Source organism: Nilaparvata lugens, chromosome X (genome assembly GCF_014356525.2).
Source record: "Nilaparvata lugens isolate BPH chromosome X, ASM1435652v1, whole genome shotgun sequence".
NCBI lineage: Eukaryota > Metazoa > Arthropoda > Insecta > Hemiptera > Delphacidae > Nilaparvata > Nilaparvata lugens.
This window is the reverse complement of record NC_052518.1, coordinates 65,720,367-65,740,548: the sequence shown is the minus strand read 5'-3', so window position 1 is coordinate 65,740,548 and position 20,182 is coordinate 65,720,367. Positions and strand designations below refer to the sequence as shown.

Sequence of the window (20,182 nt, the reverse complement as noted above, 5' to 3'; positions counted from 1 at the left end):
TTTCTTGTAGATAATTGTTTGAGTATAGTATGTGTGAATTGAGTATAACAGCGTAAATAGTGAAATTGAATTAATTTGAATCAGTTTTGAATTTATAAAGAATCAGTTTGAGCTTTGTTCGAACATTGACCTGCAAGTTGAACATGGAAAAACAGCCTGGAAGCGAAAACCTATCTTTTTCCCAGATTTCTTCCCACCTCGATTCTGACCAAAACACCTAATAAAGGCTTTGAAGGGCAAGTAGACAAAATTGGATTAAATCTGGTGAGTTTTTGCTCTTTTTATTGTTCATTAATGCAGAGTTTAACTGTACCAATAACCTGGCTCAAATTGAAGATTAAATTTTGCTCCTTGTTTGTATTTGATTATTTAGATAGTAAATTACAGTCCACTGGTAGCTCTAGCCTGAGCTTTGTTCAGAACAAGGCCTAATGTTGATTAACACTTTATAAAGAATAACTATAGTAGTATGTAGAATAGATTATCACTATATACAACCTATTACAGTAGCCTCTCTCTTATCCGGACTCATCGGGACTGAGGCCAGTCCGGATAACGTTTTTTCCGGTTAAACCGACGTTCCCTAAAAGTCGTTGAATTGGTACGCATATTTTGTAGTTTATAAGCCAATAATGACTTTTACGTAAAAATAATAAAACTAGACGCTTTATTATGATATCTGTGAACACAAAACACAAGAAAATAGTTAGTTGCTAAGCCTTTTTACATTTGAAATATTTAAAACCAAACAGCCATTATAACAGCAGTTTCCATTTCCTGCCAATCCAGTCCGGTTGAACTGATGTGCTGATAATTATTTTACGGTTAAAGAGATGTCACTTCCGTGGAGTGTAGTCCGGTTAAACCGATGTCCGGTTAAAAGGTGTCCGGTTAAGAGAGAGGCTACTGTATAGAAATTCAATTGATGTTTTTCAATATGGGGATAGCACATTGAAAAAAGTGCCACCATTCCTTTTACAGCATAGTGTGAGGAAAATAACATCTTATATTTTGACAAAAATATGAAATGTAATTTTTTTCATTCTTCCTGTGGTGGAGGAAAAAAAGGAGACTAATGTTATAGAAACATCTAACTGTAGAAATTCGTACAAAGTTATAATGGGAAAGCAAGCTAGTAGTAGTAGTTGCAAGTTTTGCCCACCAGTAGTAGCAAGTTTTGCCCACCAGTAGTAGTAGTTGTGAGTTTTGCGCACCAGTAGTTGAAATTGTGAGTTTTGCCCACCAGTAGTTGAAATTGCATGTTTTGCCCAGTTGAAATATCTGAGATATTTGAGATTTTAAATATCTGAGATTTAATATATCTGAATGTTGGGTTGGCAAGCCTGCTGCTGGCCCAAGCAGGTTGTGCACCTGCTGCTGCTGCTGGACAACAAAGAAGGGGGACAAGCCTTCCTATTGGTGGGGCATGACAGGAGCACCTGCTGCTGGTCAACAAAGAAGAGCGACAAGCCTTCCTATTGGTGGGGCGTGACAGGTGCACCTGCTGCTCAACAAAGAAGGGGAACAAGCCTTCCTATTGGTGGGGCGTGACAGGTGCACCTGCTGGTCAACAAAGAAGGGAACAAGCCTTCCTATTGGTGGGGGGGGGGTGCCTTCCTATTGGTGGAAGGCCTGACTCATGGGCAGGGGGTCCGCCATTTTGCACCTGGTGGGGGACAAAATGGCCGTGGCCTGGAGGGGGGTGGGAAAATCCGCCATTTTGGACATGCCCCCTCGCTTCCTATTGGTTGGGGTAGGGGCTTTGGTGGGGGGCAAAATGGCTGACACTAGGGCGGGGGGTGGAGGGGGTGTGTGGTGGGGGAAATCCGCCATTTTGGCCACGCCCCCTCGCTTCCTATTGGTTGGGGGCGTGGCCAAAATGACCGACACTAGGGCTGGGGGGATGAAGGGGGGGAGAAGGTGGGGTTTTAGGCCACGCCCCTCGTCTCCTATTGGTATTGTGCAGAACTCTCCAATCTACACTACTCTTCTAGATACTAGATTTTGTAGTTACAATAAACTGCCAGCCAACTTCACACCAGCTGACAAGTTTTGCTAAAAATAATATACATCATTAGTTTATCGTTTGTTTAGGTTTATTTTGACAAATGTGACGTTTGTACGGATTTCTAGGTTTTAGATTTGAGAGTTAGAATTATTATTGCCAGAAAACTTCACACCAGCCCCAAGATTGACTTAAATGTTTGAAAATTGTATAGATCGTATTTACAAAAAGAACTCTCATGCTCATTGAAACAATAAGGAGCTTTAGGAATTCATCAATATATTAATAATAGAATCGGCATCCTTGAAGATATATTTCCAAGAAAAAGGGACAGATCCAAGAAAGGTAGGGTCGTCATTCGGAAATTTTGAAGGGTGTTACAGAAATCCGGTTTTTCCTAGCAATAAACTCTTGTTTTGTGCGACGATCTATATATATATACTAACGTTAGTATATTATATAGATCGTTGGTTTTGTGATGCCTGCATAGGTCAACTGTATTGTCTGGCGATTACTCATCACAGGCCATAACACCGCGCCAAAATCCCCACTAAAGTGATTGTTCACAACTTGTAGAGAGGATCCATGACTTTGAATAATGTGATTGACACTGAGCTTCCTCTGTGCTTCGCGGCAAGGAACAGGATTGGATAAAATCGCCCGCGGAACAACACTATTGGTCTACTCAAAAGCGCGACTTTTGAATCCTCTCGCATTTAGCATCAGAAATACCATACGGATTTTCAGTTTAGGAGTGAGAATGGGACGTAGGAAAATTCTACAAAAAATCATTGCCGATTCCCTCCATACTATTAACACACCCATGAAGTATCACATCAATCTCTTCAAAACTAACAAAGTTATAAAAATTTCTCCAATTTGATGTTAGTTTATAATCATAATTGAATAATATCCAACTTTCCGACCTGGACATTCAACTGATTTTTGAGTTCTCATTTTATTTTTGTTAAAAAATGATTATTCAATAATATTTTAGCTTTTCTGAGCTTGGGATATTATTTTTGACGAGTTTCTTCATACCTATATCCAATCAGATATATCTTATATGATACAGTTCTTGAGTAATTACCATTTATTTTGTATACTCTTGTATATTTTTGTCATTGAGTATACACCTAACTGGATGAAAACTTCTTATACAAATCAATAAATATTCCATATAATTCAATAATATCCTAGAAATTTGAATTAGAACAAAATATTAAATGAGGAACTGTCATGTTGGAGAATGTTTATTATAGAATGTAGTAACAGTTTGTAGCATTCAACTTTTTAATTCCAGTTCAGTATACTTTCTTGTGCATAACATTTATCATTGCAATATACTGTACGATTAGTATGGATTGAAACTTGGAATAAATTTGAAATCAATAAAAAATAGGCGGTGTTTGGCAAAGATGAACTCCAGACAATATTGTGATTGTGATGTCGAAATACAATGACAATCGAAACTTTAAGATTCTAGAGAATAAAAGATTATATGACGGTTTCCCAGTTTTATTTGGATGTTCATATCATAAGAGTGGTTGGTTTCTGAAGGTCGAATACAAAACAATCTCACTTTCCCACACTTTATCGATCCCCAATAATTAATTTTCAAATTGATCACTGATATTTTCATAGGCTGCTTGTAAGTTTGATATCTGAAACGAAAGGAATGTTTCTGTGTGATAACAGAAAAGAGCGATATTTCGCCAATCACAATGATCTAGAATGATGGGGACAGTTATAGTTTAATATAACAAGAGAGGGTGAAAGATTTAAGTTTTTGGAATAAGTTAAATCGAGAAAATAGAAAAATATTTCATGGTGAATGAGAAATAATAAAATCATCTTTAAGAATAGCAATAGTGAATTCAGTTCATTCAGATTAGATTATTTACTTTATTAGTGTAGATTACAAAATTTTGGCTTGAATTCTGGATTATGATATTTAAAAAGGAATTATTCAATGAATTTTATAAACCATAAACTGAAGGAACAGTCTACAATATGGAAATTAGATGAAATTTTTTTCAGATTGATTTCTACACTGTTGCAGGTTTGATGCCTAGTGAGATCGGACTCCCCGATAATAATGATATTTGATAATGATAATAATGTGATTGAGATGCATGCATCCACATGACACGGTAAAGTTCAAACATATAAATGTCCATTTTTGGAAAATGATATTCACGGATATTTTATCTTTCTCATCAGCACTCCACCATGAGAGAGAGAGAGAGAGAGAGAGAGAGAGAGAGTGAGTGAGGTGAGAGAGAGAATGATATTGATAAATTGATTGATTGAAATGAAATTCAGCTGATGACAAGGCATACTCTGGCTGAATAACCTTACCATTGAAGTTTGATTGAAATGAAATTCAGCTGATGACAAGGCATACTCTGGCTGAATAACCTTACCATTGAAGTTTAATCTCTTCTTTTCTTTCTCAATTTTCACATTACTGCTTTGCCATACAAAGTAATAATCCTTCCTTCCTTTTTCCTTTTTTCCTTCGTTCTGGTACCCCCAGAAGAAGGGAGTTTATTGCACAAAAATATAAACAAGAATAATGATAAGAATAGTCATAAAAAATTATAAGGTCTTATTATAAACCGAATCAGTTTGAAATAGATAGCAATTTATCAATCCTCTATTTCTGCGATAAAAATAAACAGACGAATTATCATCTCCGAAACCTTCTATAGAAGGTTTGACTGGAAATAATAAGAGAGATATAGACTGATTAAATGTTTTTATTAAGGGCGGATTTAAGGACTCCAGATCCTGGAGTTAACTTGAATTCGGAAAGAGATATACATTTTTTTTTAAATTTATGTTTGCAGTGATAGAAGTGACAGCATCAACAAGCTTTCCTTCTAATAATCGAATTCATAGAATGTGTACAACAGTATCTGTGATTGTACTACTACCCCGCCCGCTTCAAGCTGGTTTCAATGTTCAATAGGGTATTAGCTGTCGGGGAGACTAGTTGTCGGGTACGATCACGACAACCAGACCCGTCATAGACCTATTCAGTAGGGGATTTACTGTCGGGGAGACTAATTTTCGTGAGCGTGTGCGAGGAGCTTAGTTGTCGCCGACAACTAGGCTCCTTCGTTCTAGTAGGGGATTTACTGTCGGGGAGACTAGTTGACGGCAATGGTATATTTTGCCAGGGGATTTACTGACCCCTGTGATCAAAATAGCGAGGAGACTAGTTGTCGGAGACAGGTTGGCGGGGACCCATTTCTCTACAAAATATTTTCTCAAGGACCATATGAATCCCCCTAGACTATCACAGAATTTGACTGTATTTAAACCACCTCAAAACAATGTTTACTTTTTAATGAAGTGAACAATTACTTCATTGTACAAACTATCGAGACTTGACAATATTTTTTTATCCAAATTAGGCCTATATAAAAAAAATTAAGAACATGAAAAGTAGTCATGATTAGATTTTTGAACAGTCCCGCATCACATTTTTGGATAATATGTTATGCTTCAAAATAATGCAATAACATGATGTTCAAGCCATCGCGTAAAACGATGTTACAGAACAGAGAACATTAGTGAGGCGTGTTTTCAAATGGAAGCTGGCCTCTGTTTGCCTGTTATTTAGTACCTATAACATAGCAGCTGTCCAGCTGACACTGGAAAAATGATAAGATAAACGAACAACTACTGTATACATATTATATAGCCTACTAGTGTGGTAGTAATGTGGAGGGCTGCACAAAAGAGTGTGTATAAATGTAAATATCGAAGTAGTAACAAAAAGGTATTTTTTCGTACACTATACTCTTTCTCGTACACTAGATTCTTTTCTTTTCAATAGCATCTGAGAAGTTCTCTTCGCCATTACATTGTTTTATTGCTCAACAATGGGGCTCGGCGCTTGCTTACCCTTGGGCCCGCTACATGCTCTCTCAATCTGAATATTAGCTTCACGGGTTCCCGGTTGCAACTAACTCTATTAAATTTAACCGCCGTTTAGTGACGTCATCTAACTGGACCAATGCCAAAAAAACTGTTGAAGGAATTAGACAACTATATGATTCTACCAATTTATGGCAGTTAAATTTAATTGACATCAAGCAATCAATAACAACGACTAACACTACACTAACGAGTGCAGCGAGTTTTTAATTTAGATTCGAGGGTTTTGGCGTTCGTTTATATATTTGACAATAACTATCGAATGCTTTCACCAAAAAATTCCGATCACATATTCTTGGGTTTTTCATACAGATCAAGTTCTATGTTGAATGAAATTGGCACACTCCATTTTCCTTTTGAACCAATGAGAATATCATCTCAGTTTTATGTTATAAAATATAGGGAGTATTATAATTTTAATGGGAAATCGGAGGGTTTTTGATCGTGCTTTGCACTGGGGAAAATTTCGTGTTGAAAAATGCAAAGGAAATTCCTCCCTGTATAATATTATAGATTAGTATATTTCCAAACCGGTCACATTTCAATTGAAAAAGTTAATAAATACTACCATGGCAGCGTAAGATTTCTTCCATAAAGATAGACTTTAGAATTTATATCGATATTAAGATTCAGCCAGTTTCACCTAACTAAAACTTAAAGTAACGAATTGCTTCAAATTCTAATTAAATTGAAGAAATCATCAACCACAATCCGTGGATTATTTTGATTTAATTTGCAATGAGACAAGTGGATAATAATTAAGAAATCATTTTTTAACATTCAAAATATACTCAATGCATTCATGACAATACGATTACAATGACATGATAAGTTATCATAACACATTATTGTTGAATACACGATGAGAAAATTTAAGTTACAACAATAATAAAGTAACGAAAAATACTTGTTATTCAAACGGCATACATAATTCTAGCAAGAACATTGACATTGAAAAAGTACTTTTAATACTAATTGAGATGCAGGACAGCGCGTTACTAGTGTAGGAGAAACACTTTATCTCATTGACTTGATTTGATCATTTTCACTGATATTTTCGATCGAAATTGCCTCATTTTTTCCGTTGATCATAGGGGTCTCAGAACAATGGTGGTGGTTTAACTCTCTAGGAAGGCATTCATATTTTTTGTATTCAAGAAGTACCTATACGACATAATTTATTAAAATAAGATTGGCAAGAGTGGAAGAATATCAATACATTCTTCCCAGCAAATATAGATGATGGTAAATGATTTGAATTGAAAAAACCCGATCAGAATGAAATATGACATCATAAATTGCACTTTCAACTTAATTACGACGCAGAAAGAATAACTGCATCATGCCATAACAAAGAAAGTAACAATTTATTCTGTGGATATTTTATGAAATAATTATGTCAATACCCTTCAAGAGAGCGTGATTTATCTACGGTGATATATTATAATTATGAATTGAATTGAGAGAATTTTTATTGTTCATGTTACACCTTTATCATAATAATAGAAAGCTATTGGACTGAATAAAAAGACTAGATATTGTCCAACTACAAATCGAGATTGATAATTTTTTAACAACCGAAACTGGTATCTCGGGTTCTAATAGATCTGTGGTTGGACAATATCTAGTCTATCAGTTTATCTTTTATTCAGTATGGATAATGGATAAACAACACCACCTTCACAACTACTAAGAAAGTGCAATCTATTGGCATTGCGTCATTTGTTCATGAATAATTTCCTGTTTATTGGAAAAATGAATTTGAATTGTAGGAGATTCCCTTAGTCTAGTCGCATATTTCGACTAGATGAGTTAATATAATATGATCATATTGAAACGAAGCTAGCACGTGTGAACATTATAATTTGATCATATAACATTTAGCAGACTCGGGTCGCTTCAATATGCGACTAGCCTTACTGTCAATAATCAATCATTTGGAGGCACCCTTTAAATGGAATTTTGATTGAAAAAAATTAATTTGAATAGTTGGAAGCTTACCTTATTCCTAGTGATGTCGATGATGGTATAGATGAGGAGCACAATCTCCTCCTCATCAGAGCCGAGGGCATTGCCTTGTAGCCCAGCGGTGGCCACATAGAGGGCGCACAGAGTCTGATTTCCCATCATCTTGGTGCCGGGATCGATTCACTGACTTGGTCACTAAAGCGAGGACAGGAGTTGCAGACGTCCAATCAAAGCCGTATTAGTCTGCCGTCTGCGTCACCAGGACGAGACATGTGCTTGCATCGTGCAGACATCTGCAAAAACAAAAATAATCATTTTAACTACCACATACTTTGCTAAATTTACTTTATAATGTCATTTTGTTCCACTAGTTCTGGCACTTGTTCCTATTTAGCACCATAGAGATAAGATTGCGTACAAATAGATAGCATGTACATAACATCTTTAAGATAACATGCACCATAGAGAAAAATTTACGCCTTCACTTACAGCTCGTGCAAGTGATGCAACTATGCAAGATAGTTGCTTGAGAATAGAAATAGTTATTTGTATATCTAGAGTGAAAAGTACGACTTTTTCCCCCTGTGGGAAAAAGTTTGAAGCCCGAGGCGAAGCCGAGGGCAACAATTTTCCTGAGGGAGAAAAAGTAATTTTCGCTCGTGATGTACACAACATTTTTCCTCCATCTACATTTTTTTATAGAAACTGCAAATAAAATCATTTTAATAACTTACGTATTGGTGACAATGTTTCCTAACAACATAACCTGAAATCTAAAACCTAAAAACCGTTCGGCTGATGGGCACTGCCGATTGCGCTATCTATCGGCAAAAGTTGTAACAATTATATCAGCTGAGCGGCTACCAAAAATGGCTGACTCCAGATCACGCGTTTCAGATTTGAATTGCAGATCAAAAATATTTATTGGCTGGTATTTTGAATAGAATAAAATATTTTAAAAATTGTATAAATTTTCATTGTCTACTAATATTAAGAATATAATATCATACAAACATATGATTTCATGAGTTGATCAAATTTCTTGTTGTGGTATTGAATTCAGTTGACTCAATGACAGACACCTCTATTACGCTTTCTCATCTGAGCTTAGACCTTCTAACCTATTACAATGTGAGTTTTTGAAATAGAGATGCTTCCCATGTTATTAAATGGAATCACTTTTCCTACCTAGGGAGTTTTTCTGTTTTTTACTACCGAGAGCGAAAAAGTGACACTTTAGTATTATGTTTGAGGGAGTAAAGTAAGTACTTTAGACAGTAGGTGGAGGAGAAGATACTTTGTGCACATAAAATTGTTTTCATATATTAATCATTAAATAAGAAAACTAAAACCAAATATCAGGGGTGAAACCCTCATCCTCGATTTCTTTCCTCTTACGCATTCTTCCTTGTATTCTTCGTTTACGTATTCTCCTATCTCCTATTTCCTCCTCTTATATCTTCTTCCCCTCCTCCGTATAATTTGGTAATTTTCTACGGTTACATTTTATCCTCCATCTTCTCTTCTCACCCCCCCCTCACTAATATTCTTCTTTCTCCTTCCAGTCTTCTTCTTCTTCATTTCTCACTCTTTCACAAACAATAATTTAATTAAACAGTTATGTTTTCATATCTAACCGGTTAGATGCAATATACATAAAATTATAAATATGACAAATTTGGGATCGAAAGTGATGAGAATAGCCGAGTGTTGCAGTGTTGCCTAACCTCATCCTGTTTTCGATATTTAATCCTAGTTCGATTCCCTTCTTAACTGATATTTATCGTTCTATTTATTTAAATTACATTACATAAACATTGTAGTAATAAATTAAGAATTAAGAATAAGACAAATTCACATTATCATAACCGATGAGAATAGGTTTGTTCATTTTTTAAAAACTGGGCGTAATTGGACTACAATAATAAAATAACTCGATGCAGTTCTACAAAGTGGGTAGCAGTAGCAGTATATTCCACATAAATTTTATTTCAACTGTTGTTTTCAAAAGACTTCAACATATGAATTCAGAAGACTTCAACATTTGAATTCACTTCAACGATCACGGAAAATTCAGGTTGACAGGTATAAGTTGAAATTCCAAGTTTTGAACTTACAAAAACCGACTCTAACAAGCGTATTATTTACGATTTCAAAATATATTTCTTTTTTTTTAAGATTACGTCCTAAAGACTCCAGTCATGGAGTATAAGACAAGTCATGTTATTACATAATAATTCTAACACTAAGTAGTTCAACCTAGTTTAGGTTTGAAAGGAATTCTTGTACACTATAAAAAGCTCTATCAACTAAATATTTTTTAATTTGTTTTTTGAAAATCTTCAAATCAACATTACTTTTCAAGATTTGAGGTAGCTTGTTATAAAATTTCCTACCAATATAATCTGGTTTTTGTTCAAATAACCTACTATTGTGACCCATTATATGATAATCTGCTCTGTTTCGCGTATTATACTCATGAACATCTGAATTCTGGATCACACCACTCGTTTTCACATGCATTACAACTTCATATACATACAAAGATGGCACAGTTAATAGACCAAGCTTTTTAAATAAAGGCCTACAAGAGTCTAACCTATTCACTTTCTCTATACATCTGAGTGCCTTCTTTTGAATCTTAAACACCCTGTCCATATTTTGTTGAGATGAATTACCCCATACTAAAATAGCATACCTAATATGAGATAGTATAAGTCCATGGTAAGCAGTTAACAGTAGTTTTTTATCATTCAACCTAGCAAGCTGCCGCAGGACAAATACCCCAGATGATATCTTATTACATATCCTCTCAATGTAAGGATGCCATGTTAATTTCCTGTCCAATAAAATTCCCAAGAATGCTACTTTCTCTTCTTGGTCTAATTCATTTTCCTCTACAAACACATTTATTTCTCTATCCTCTACTGAATTATATTTACTTTTGAATTGTAGGAATTGACATTTCTTACTATTTATTGTTAATTGCCTTTGCTTCAAGAATTGGACAATTGACTGTACTCCAGTAAAAGCATTTATTTCTAGACTATCTAATAAATAATTGTTAAAGATAAGCGATGTGTCATCAGCAAACAACAGAGCTCTGTGATCTTTTAACTCTTTTGGTAATTGGTTCACATACAACAGAAACAGTAAGGGACCCAGAATTGAGCCTTGAGGTACTCCAGCCTGGACCTCCAGTTTTTGAGATTTAATTTTTACTATTTCATTCCCATCCACCTTGGTAAGCTCAACACACTGGTTTCTACCTATGAGATATGATTCAAACCATTTTAGTTCTATACCATTCACACCTACAGTTTTTAGTATTTCCAATAATATTCTATGGTTCACACAATCAAAAGCTTTGGATAAATCAAGAAATATTGCGGCTGCCTTCTCACCTGAATCTATTATATCTATTAGTCTTTCAACAAGGGATACTATTGCAGTCTTAGTAGATTTCCCTTTCTGGAACCCATGCTGTTCATCACATATGAAATTAATTTCTTCCAGGTGCATCAATAGCCTATTTAAAACTACTCTTTCAAAAATTTTACTTATTACATTTAGAATACTAATTGGTCTATAATTTTCAACTCTTTCAGAATCACCGCTCTTGAAAATTGGCAAAATTTTTCCTTGTTTCAGATCATCAGGGAAAATACCCTGCTCTAGTGAAGTATTAAGGAGATGCAATAAAGGGTCCAGTAATTCATTTTCACATTCTTTTAAAATTTTGCTTGAGACCCCATCCAATCCTACTGTTTTTTTGTTATTCAAATTTTTTATTATTCTTGACAACTCATCTCTTGATAATGGATGAAATTTAAATACCTTTTCAATTGGCTCAGCATTTAATGTAGTTGTATTACAAGTATTAGTGTTCAGTGACTTTTGGAGATTATATGCAACCTGTTGATAATACTTATTGAAAAAGTTACAAATGTCTATACTATCATCCATATAATTTCCATGTTCATCGATTATCCTAGGGACATTAGTAACTGTATCTTTTTGAGCTGCTCTCCTATTTCTATTAATTACCTCCCAAACAGCAGAGTTAAAATTGGTACTAGTTTTAATATTTCAGCTGTTTTCTTACACTTAGCTTTCCTCACTTCTTTTGCATAGTTTTTCTTTAGACATTTGTATTTGACTTCACTCGGAACATCCCTCACTAATTTAAATTCCTCATAAGCTTCCCTAACAATATTTCTTTGAGTAAGAATATCTTCAGTTATCCATTCATCTACTTTGTTTAATTTACTTTTTACTTTGACTTTTTTTATTGGACAGCATACACTAATGTGAAATCTTAGAGTATCAATGAATTGCTTATATTTGTAATTTAGGTTACAACTGTTATAAACACTACTCCAATTTTCTTGAAGCAGTTCCTGCTTCAAACAATTTATATTTCCTAGCTCATATTGCTGAATTTCTTTCACAAAAGTTTTTTTTTCTGCTTGGATTCTGGCCCTGCAACTTAACATCTAAAATTTGATAGTTATGATCTGATAGATCTGAGCTACCTAACCTGACATTACAACCTTCTATATTTGTGAGGATATTATCAATAATTGTCTGTGAAGTTCGAGTTACTCTTGTATATTCGTGGACCTTAATTTCTAAATTAATCATATTAATAATATCTCTAATATCCTCTGTCATTTTATCCTGCCTGGCAAAATCGGTATTGAAATCTCCTACTACTATAACATTTGTGAAACGAGCGGTTGTAATTTCCAAAAGTGTATGGAGCAGCTCACAAAATTTTTGCCAGTCTCCATTTGGTGACCTATAGATACCTAACACTGCTACCTCAAATCGATCATCAATTTTTAACCTTAGTCCCGTCACCTCTAAATCCATCTCAACAGAAAATCTCTTAACAAAATCCAGTTCATAAGTTTGGGTATGTTTAGCATTGCTAGTGAATATACATACACCACCACTTCTATGAGCTATTCTACAAAATTCTGATCTCAGTGAATAGCCTGGAATCCTAACTTGATTTATTTCCTTTATTTTTAAGCCATGCTCTGTGAAAATAACAATGTCAGGATCCTCCTGTTTAAGAAATACTTCTAATCTGTCAATTTTGTTGCGAAGATACTGAATATTTTGATGATAAATACTAAAAACCTTACCATCTTGTGCTACTCTATCTCTAGCATTTGTAGCTATTTCCCTTTCCCTGTTTTGAGCCAATTTACTAAAAAATCGTTATTTGTTTTTTTGACTGTTTTTAAACCAGAGGATTGCAAACGGCTTTCAATCAGCTCTGCCAATCTATTACAAAAGATTACTTTGCCAGATCGATTTAGATGCAACCCATGATTAGTGAAGTTATGTCTTTTCAGCCTTTCATTTAGAAAACAAATCCCCAGTTGTTTAGAATTCTTATTTTTTAGGCTGTTGATTGTATTATGGATTGATTTGTTTGTCGAATTGATTGCTTCATTTAATTCTGGCCTATCAAACCTATTAGGAATAGTACTTATTATTAAGTTTGTTTTTTTGCTGAGTGGCACAATTTCCTTGATTTTTTCTGTTACTTGAGGAAGATGATTCAAGTTAGGTTCATTTAAGTCTTTAGTTTGTTCCCTAGCTGACTCTACAACTGCATTAATTGAAGCACTTGGCTTGAAAAAACATTGGACATCAAATTTATTTTTCAATCTTTTATCAAGGAGATCACTGCAATCACGTCCATGACTGGACGTCAGTAGCAGAACTCTCCCTTTCCTATCTTTATTTCCCTCAGCTATATTTTTGGTTGCTGTCTTCAAAACCTCACTGTACGTTTTATTTCGACCATTTTCAGAGCATTTCCCATCATTTAGGTTAGATTCTATTTTTTTGCATTTGGTCGGAGGTTCTATCATACATTTAGTATTATCAAATTTAGATTTTAGTTTCTTTATTTTTTCCGACATTAGACTACATTGATTTTTTAGATTTAGTATTTCTTTTTTATGGTCTTCATCTTGTAATTTTATAATCAGTTCCAAAGATCTAATTTCTTCTACCATCCCTAACCTTTCTTCCTCAGACGTTTTTAGAGTTACTTCTAATTGGTTTTTTAAATTAGTGTGGCTACTTTGTAGTTGAGCAACTTTTTCGGCTAAAGTAGTTTGAGGAACTGGGGTTTTTGGTTTTGGCGTTTTTGAATTTTGGTTTTGGGAACGCGTAAGTACTCTCGCTATGTTTACATTTCTATTAATAACCTTCGGTGTTCTACTTGAGCTCATCTTCCTATCTAAGAAATTATATTACTTGCAATAATAATAATTGATTTATAAATGATAGGATTTTAATTTGGTTATAATTTTAGTCAAGTAAACTATCTATGTTTATTTTTAAATCTCGAAAACCTAACCACAAAATAACCTCTAAACGATGTTTGGCTTATAAAATAGAATTAAGAATTAAAATCTAAAACAAAATGATAAAACGTGATCAAGAAACAATTAATAATGAAATTAATACAAAATTTGTACTTATCCGTGACTATTTATAACACAAAATCTTCCAAAACCCAGGAGCGAAATTATGTATGACTTTCATTCACAACTTCAAGGTCATCACTCACTTCTGGATTGAATTGATTTATTTAAATCTTACGAGGGCGAAATTGAGGCACCACCTGCCCTCTCTTAGTCTTGACCCTCAAAACAGATACAGAAACCCTTTATGCAGTGAATTGGAAAGCAAATTGAGAATATTATCTTTGGATTGTTTCATTGGTCAATTCACTCTACAGTGATGCGAAATAATACGGTGATCCAAAAGTCGCGTACGTCAATTTTTGATGCCGTGTAGTTGTGACATATAAATTAGTATAGAAGATTTGAATATTCTTGTAAGTGCAGTGTGCGAAAGAACTGCTAGATCACGCCACCGTGCACCACACAGCTTGGCACCTATTGGTTTGTTCAAAGTTCTTTAAGCTAGAAAAACCTATATCGTGAAATACTGTGAATCGTAGGGAAAGAGTCAAAAAGATTAATCAAATATTTTTCCAGACGCTCTAGTGCCAAACTAATCAACTGTGACGTTTGTTTTATAGTTTAAAGGGTGAGGGTAGCGTTAATGTCCTGGTTGACCAAGTTTTTAATAACTGAAGACTCTATTTGCGGTGATTTGAGATGTATTGAAATTTCCGTTTCCAAATATAAACTAGCAAATTGATATAAAATACTGCCGATTTATATAATCTATACCATAATAAAGTAAAGAACTGGCTTATACACTTGCGGGGTAGGAAAATTATGTTTGACGCATCATCACGTCTGAATTCTTAATTAACCGAGGATGGTTAAGGCCTATTTTCAATTCTTCAAAATTTCATTACATCAAGTTTTCAGTTTGTCAAGTTTTGAAATAGACCCTTGCGGAGCACGGGTTACCTGCTAGTAAACTAATATTATTAAAGAATGAACACAAGTAGGCCTACATTTTTCAGCGTTGGATCTGTATTAGCACTGTAGCAGCATTATATACTATACTAATACTACTATACTATACTAATACTACTATACTATACTACTACTACTTCTAGTACTAATAGTGCTATTGCTATAATAAACAAATTTGAGGAAGTGAATTTCCAAAAGTGAAATTCTGAAAGTATGATTTGAGATGCTCAGGTGGTGCCTCTGAGTACAATGTCCTTTAGTTGAGAGTGCTTTTAAACCAAAGACCGGTCAGTGGGAGGAATTCTTTTTTATTTTCGTTTGAAAGATATGCACGACCTTGAGCGATCTCCTTCATAGTAGGTTACCTAGCTCTCAACTAATCTCTCAAAAACCTACATCACTATTCAGTTTTCCTTGTCAGCAATAGAAATAAATTTAAAAATCTCACCAATCTCAGATGATAGAATTGATTTGTCCGTAAACAGATGGATATTATTATTCAATTCATCTCTTTTCTGTCTTATAAACCTCTCCTTCACTAACTGTGATATTAGTACCTACTCTAACATTGTAACTTCGAATTTTATTTTGTTGTGACGATTGACATTAAGTTTGATTATGTTTTATATTTTATACGCCCTCTCTCATGATCACCTCTATAAATATATTTTTAAGAAACAGGCCCCAGGGCTCTCCAGTAACATTCACTTTACGTGTGTTAATAATAATTGATACCTTTCATTCGCATAACGCATCTTTCGATAGTTATGTATCATGCACTTTTCGTTTCCATCGAATTGTATCATGATACACAATAATTGAAGACTGAGATTTGACGGAAACGACACAAATACTTGGAGATTTTCAGCTTTATCTCGCAATAAACTGGAAGAACAAGACTGCAACTTTTCCCCCATAACCTGATCAGAGAATATCAGGTGAACAACTACCAACAGTGGTTGGAATAAGAATTCAGTTATAGTAGGCTATATATATGTTCCGTACATAATGTTAATGGAGAACAGGAGAGAGAAGTATACAATGTTTCGTATATATTATTAGTCAAGAGCAAGAGAGAGGGAATACAGAGAAAGACCTTCAACGAGTGGTGGTAGAAGTAACAGCTTTCACCCAACTGTAATTGTAATTGTATTTATGCGATTTAGCGTTCAACCTGAGCTATTTCTATTGAACTATTTCAGGATTCCTATACAAGATGGGTTTGGGGGAAACAAGAAATTATCAACGATAACGTATATATAATCACGTCTATCCAACAAACTAACGCTACAGCCATATTAACCTACTGGTCTTAGGTAAGTACGCTAACAGTCCACACTATCGAAACAGCCTATCAGAAAGCCTTGAACAGTTTTATACACATTCCACTATACGATAAAATATATTATTAATATGTTTCCTTTTAATAATATTCGAGAATGTATGTTCAGGTTCAATCATGCTTATAGCAGGACTCCAAAAATTCGACTATATGTGACCATTTTATAAAAAAAATACAAATACACAGTTTGCGCTGGAAAAGGCATCAAGACGTTTCTAGTAAATGGAGTTTATCATGAAATATTATATATTTGATAGTTCGATCAAATCCATATTCGAGGACTTATACAATGTGGACGGATGAAAGAAAGAATAAAGTGAGTGAAATTGTAGAACGAATCGTAGAAAAACCCAAAGAAATTCACGTAATTTGAAAAATAGGATCTAACAAAAGAATGATAACAATGACAGTTAGTATATTATATAAATAATTGTACAATAGTATTAAATGTATAAATATTAGGAGTAGCCCTAAAAGAAAAAGGTAATTTGATGGCGATTCAACCAAATATAATTGTACAATAATATTACATTAACAAATTTGTTTATTGTTTCTCATCAATTTAAACTCAAATTTTCTGATTTAAACGCATTTGGCCAGCAAATTTGATAGAAATCTGATAAAACAAAACTTTTGGTAGATATGGGCCATAACATAATATCTTACAAAAATTGGGTTTTGTTTTCGAATATACGTCTATTCAATTCAAGCAAGATAACTCGCTCATTAAAGACGACATCCGCTTCTCTCATCGGTTCTCGTAGAATTAAACCATCATCAAATCTTGATTGAATGTAATAGACGTACGTGCAATCAGGAGATTTTTATACTTAAATTTGGAAAAGGAACAGTTTTGGGCTGTGTCTGTTATTACTTTTTCAAAAATTTCTATGATTAGATGAATAAATTTCTCATTCATACTCTAAGTGTTGCACAAAAGCCGGTTAAATTTTAACCGTTATTAATTCCACGAGAACCAATCAGAGAAGCCGTCTTATCAAAAAGGCCTTCTCTGATTGGTTCACGTGAAATTAATCATGGTTATAATTAAACCGGCTTTTGTGCAACCGGGAACCGGGCCTAAGTGTGTAGTAATTCAATGTGTGTGTGTGTGTGTGTGTGTGTGTGTGTGTGTGTGGTGTGTGTGTGTGTCACTCACTCTTAGCGATTGAGTATCAGTATTGAAGTTGAGATAATACTAAAAAGTTGATAGTCAGGAAAGTTTTACATTATTTGTTATTTACACTTATTATCAATTAGTTCATAATTAATTGATGTGAATTTATTATCAACTTACTAATAATGTTTTATTTCTTCAGAAATAGTAGCAGACAGTAAGTACTTGGCTGAAAACGTGGTAAGATAGCTCACCACTGTAGATAAATATGAGATCAGTCTCGATAAATCTATAGCTCTGAATCAAGTTTCAATGAAGCAGAAATGTAATGTAAAATAATCGGACTAATTAGTGAAAATCTTCAACTAAGTAATACATTAAAAAATAATAATATCGCCCGTATAGTAAACAGTATTTCTTAAATCATAACAGATCTTGATAATACCGGGAACTAAAAACAGACGAAGTATGGAAAAGCAAGTACGCTTTGTAAAGCTAGTCCAAGTAGCGGGCTTGGGTTATCTTATCACAAGCGAGGCTCGTGAAGTTACTCTAGGTAAAGTTACGCCTATCAGAAAGCAATTACAGTCGGCAGACCTTTCAACACTAAAAAGTGATGGACCAGTTTGATGTGGAGGGAAATTCAGAGTATATATTGCGTATGTAGATCCGAAACTTTAATACCTAATATTCCATTAAGAATCGATATTTTTAAATAATAAAACCTGTGCCAGCTATATATATATATATATATACAGTTCAGTTTTGATAATAAAAATTGATTGATTAAATTCAATATACTATGATTCTCTCAACAGAATGAACTACATAGCTTAAGAGATGGTTCATGGTGGGGTGCATTCAAGCAAATTAAATATGAAAGTTTAAAGAAATAACACCTAACAGTACTTCCACCGTATGCATTTCTATTTTAAAAATGTATATAAGATTTATAGTCGCGAAAACTGGATACGAAATAAATGTTCCTCAATTTACTTATTATTGTACGAGTATGATAAGTTAGGATGATAAGTATGCATTTGCATCAATTGAATGTTGGAGAGCTATCATTTGGAGTTCACGTCACACAAACAAGACAGACACATTTGCTACAAGAATACTAAAACAACCTTGGATTGTAACATCCACTAGTTGTTCTTCAACCTTCTATGTTCCAGTTCCACATAATATTCGGCTAGTTTCAAATTTAATACGAGGTATTTCAGTTTCTGGTCAATGTGTAGGATATTGCGTCACAAATCATGGCACTCTTTTTTCAGTTCTCAGTACGTTGGAAAGATAAGCATGCATATGAGAAAACCCCATAGGAATATTTTAGATTGCCATATCATTATTTCCTTAATTGTATTCTTTTTCAAGTGGAACTGCGGTTCCATTAGAAGTTTATTCAATAATACTCTCCAAATTCCATGTGGAAATAAGTCAAGAATTACTGCTTTGATAAAATGTATGATTATTGAAGTTCACTCCAACACTGTTGGATAACTCTATTCTAATTAATAATTATATAATACAAATGCAAATCACTGACAAATCTTTACGTGATTTCTATTGCAAAATCAATCTTCAAACAAAATATTTTGAAAATGAATTTAAATGATCAAGTCTAGTTCTTAGAAAACAATGGTTATATGTTTTCAATTTCATAAACCATAAATTAATATATTCTCAATTTCCTGATATGGCTAGTACTCAATGTCTAGAGGTGTAGATAGGAACTCCCTCGCTCTCATTCATTCTCTTTTCACTCTCTCATTTTATACTACTTTACTCTCTCTTGCTTACCCACCTAATCACTTCTTCCTTCTTATCATCTCCCACACCCTAAAAATCATTCAAACTTTCTCTCTCTTACTTATTCTTACACACTTCCTTTCTCTCGCTCATTTACCTATATAAACACTAATACTTTCTTACCCTCTCCCACTCAGTAACACTCATTCGTTATTATTACTCTCTCTTACATTCACTCTCTCTCTCTCTCTCTCTCTCTCTCTCTCTCTCTCTCTCTCTCTCTCTCTCTCTCTCTCTCTCTCTCTCTCTCTCTCTCTATCCCTCTAGTCATGTGATATTATTTTATATCCTTTTCTGAGTCGAAAATTATTTGTTGAAACACTGCCGATTAATGTAGTTACATTACTGTATTTCATCTCAGATTGTTGAATAATTTATTCAATTCTCAATATGTGATGAAATCTAAACTGTGATGTTGGTGATGATAAATACATATCGATACTTGTATCATTATCAGCAATTATCCAGATAAGAGCACTTATAAAATACTGCTATCTCACTCTCCCCCTCTCTTTCTCCTTCTTTCTTTTTTTCGTTCTTTAATGCATATCATTTACAATTAA

General features: G+C 34.1%; 1 protein-coding gene across 9 annotated transcripts in view; it reads right to left on the bottom strand.

Annotated features, from left to right (window-relative positions):
* Positions 1-20,182, bottom strand: part of LOC111055581 (RNA-binding protein fusilli) — a 214,938-nt gene that overhangs the window by 143,872 nt on the left and 50,884 nt on the right. For all 9 annotated transcript variants that reach the window (XR_005572973.1, XM_039441380.1, XM_039441381.1 and 6 more), the window contains one exon: positions 7,955-8,214. Coding sequence is in view for 8 of the 9 variants with exons in the window: in XM_039441380.1 (XP_039297314.1) it covers positions 7,955-8,083 (129 nt within the window). In the remaining variant the exon portion in view is untranslated. The remainder of the gene's footprint in view (positions 1-7,954; positions 8,215-20,182) is intronic.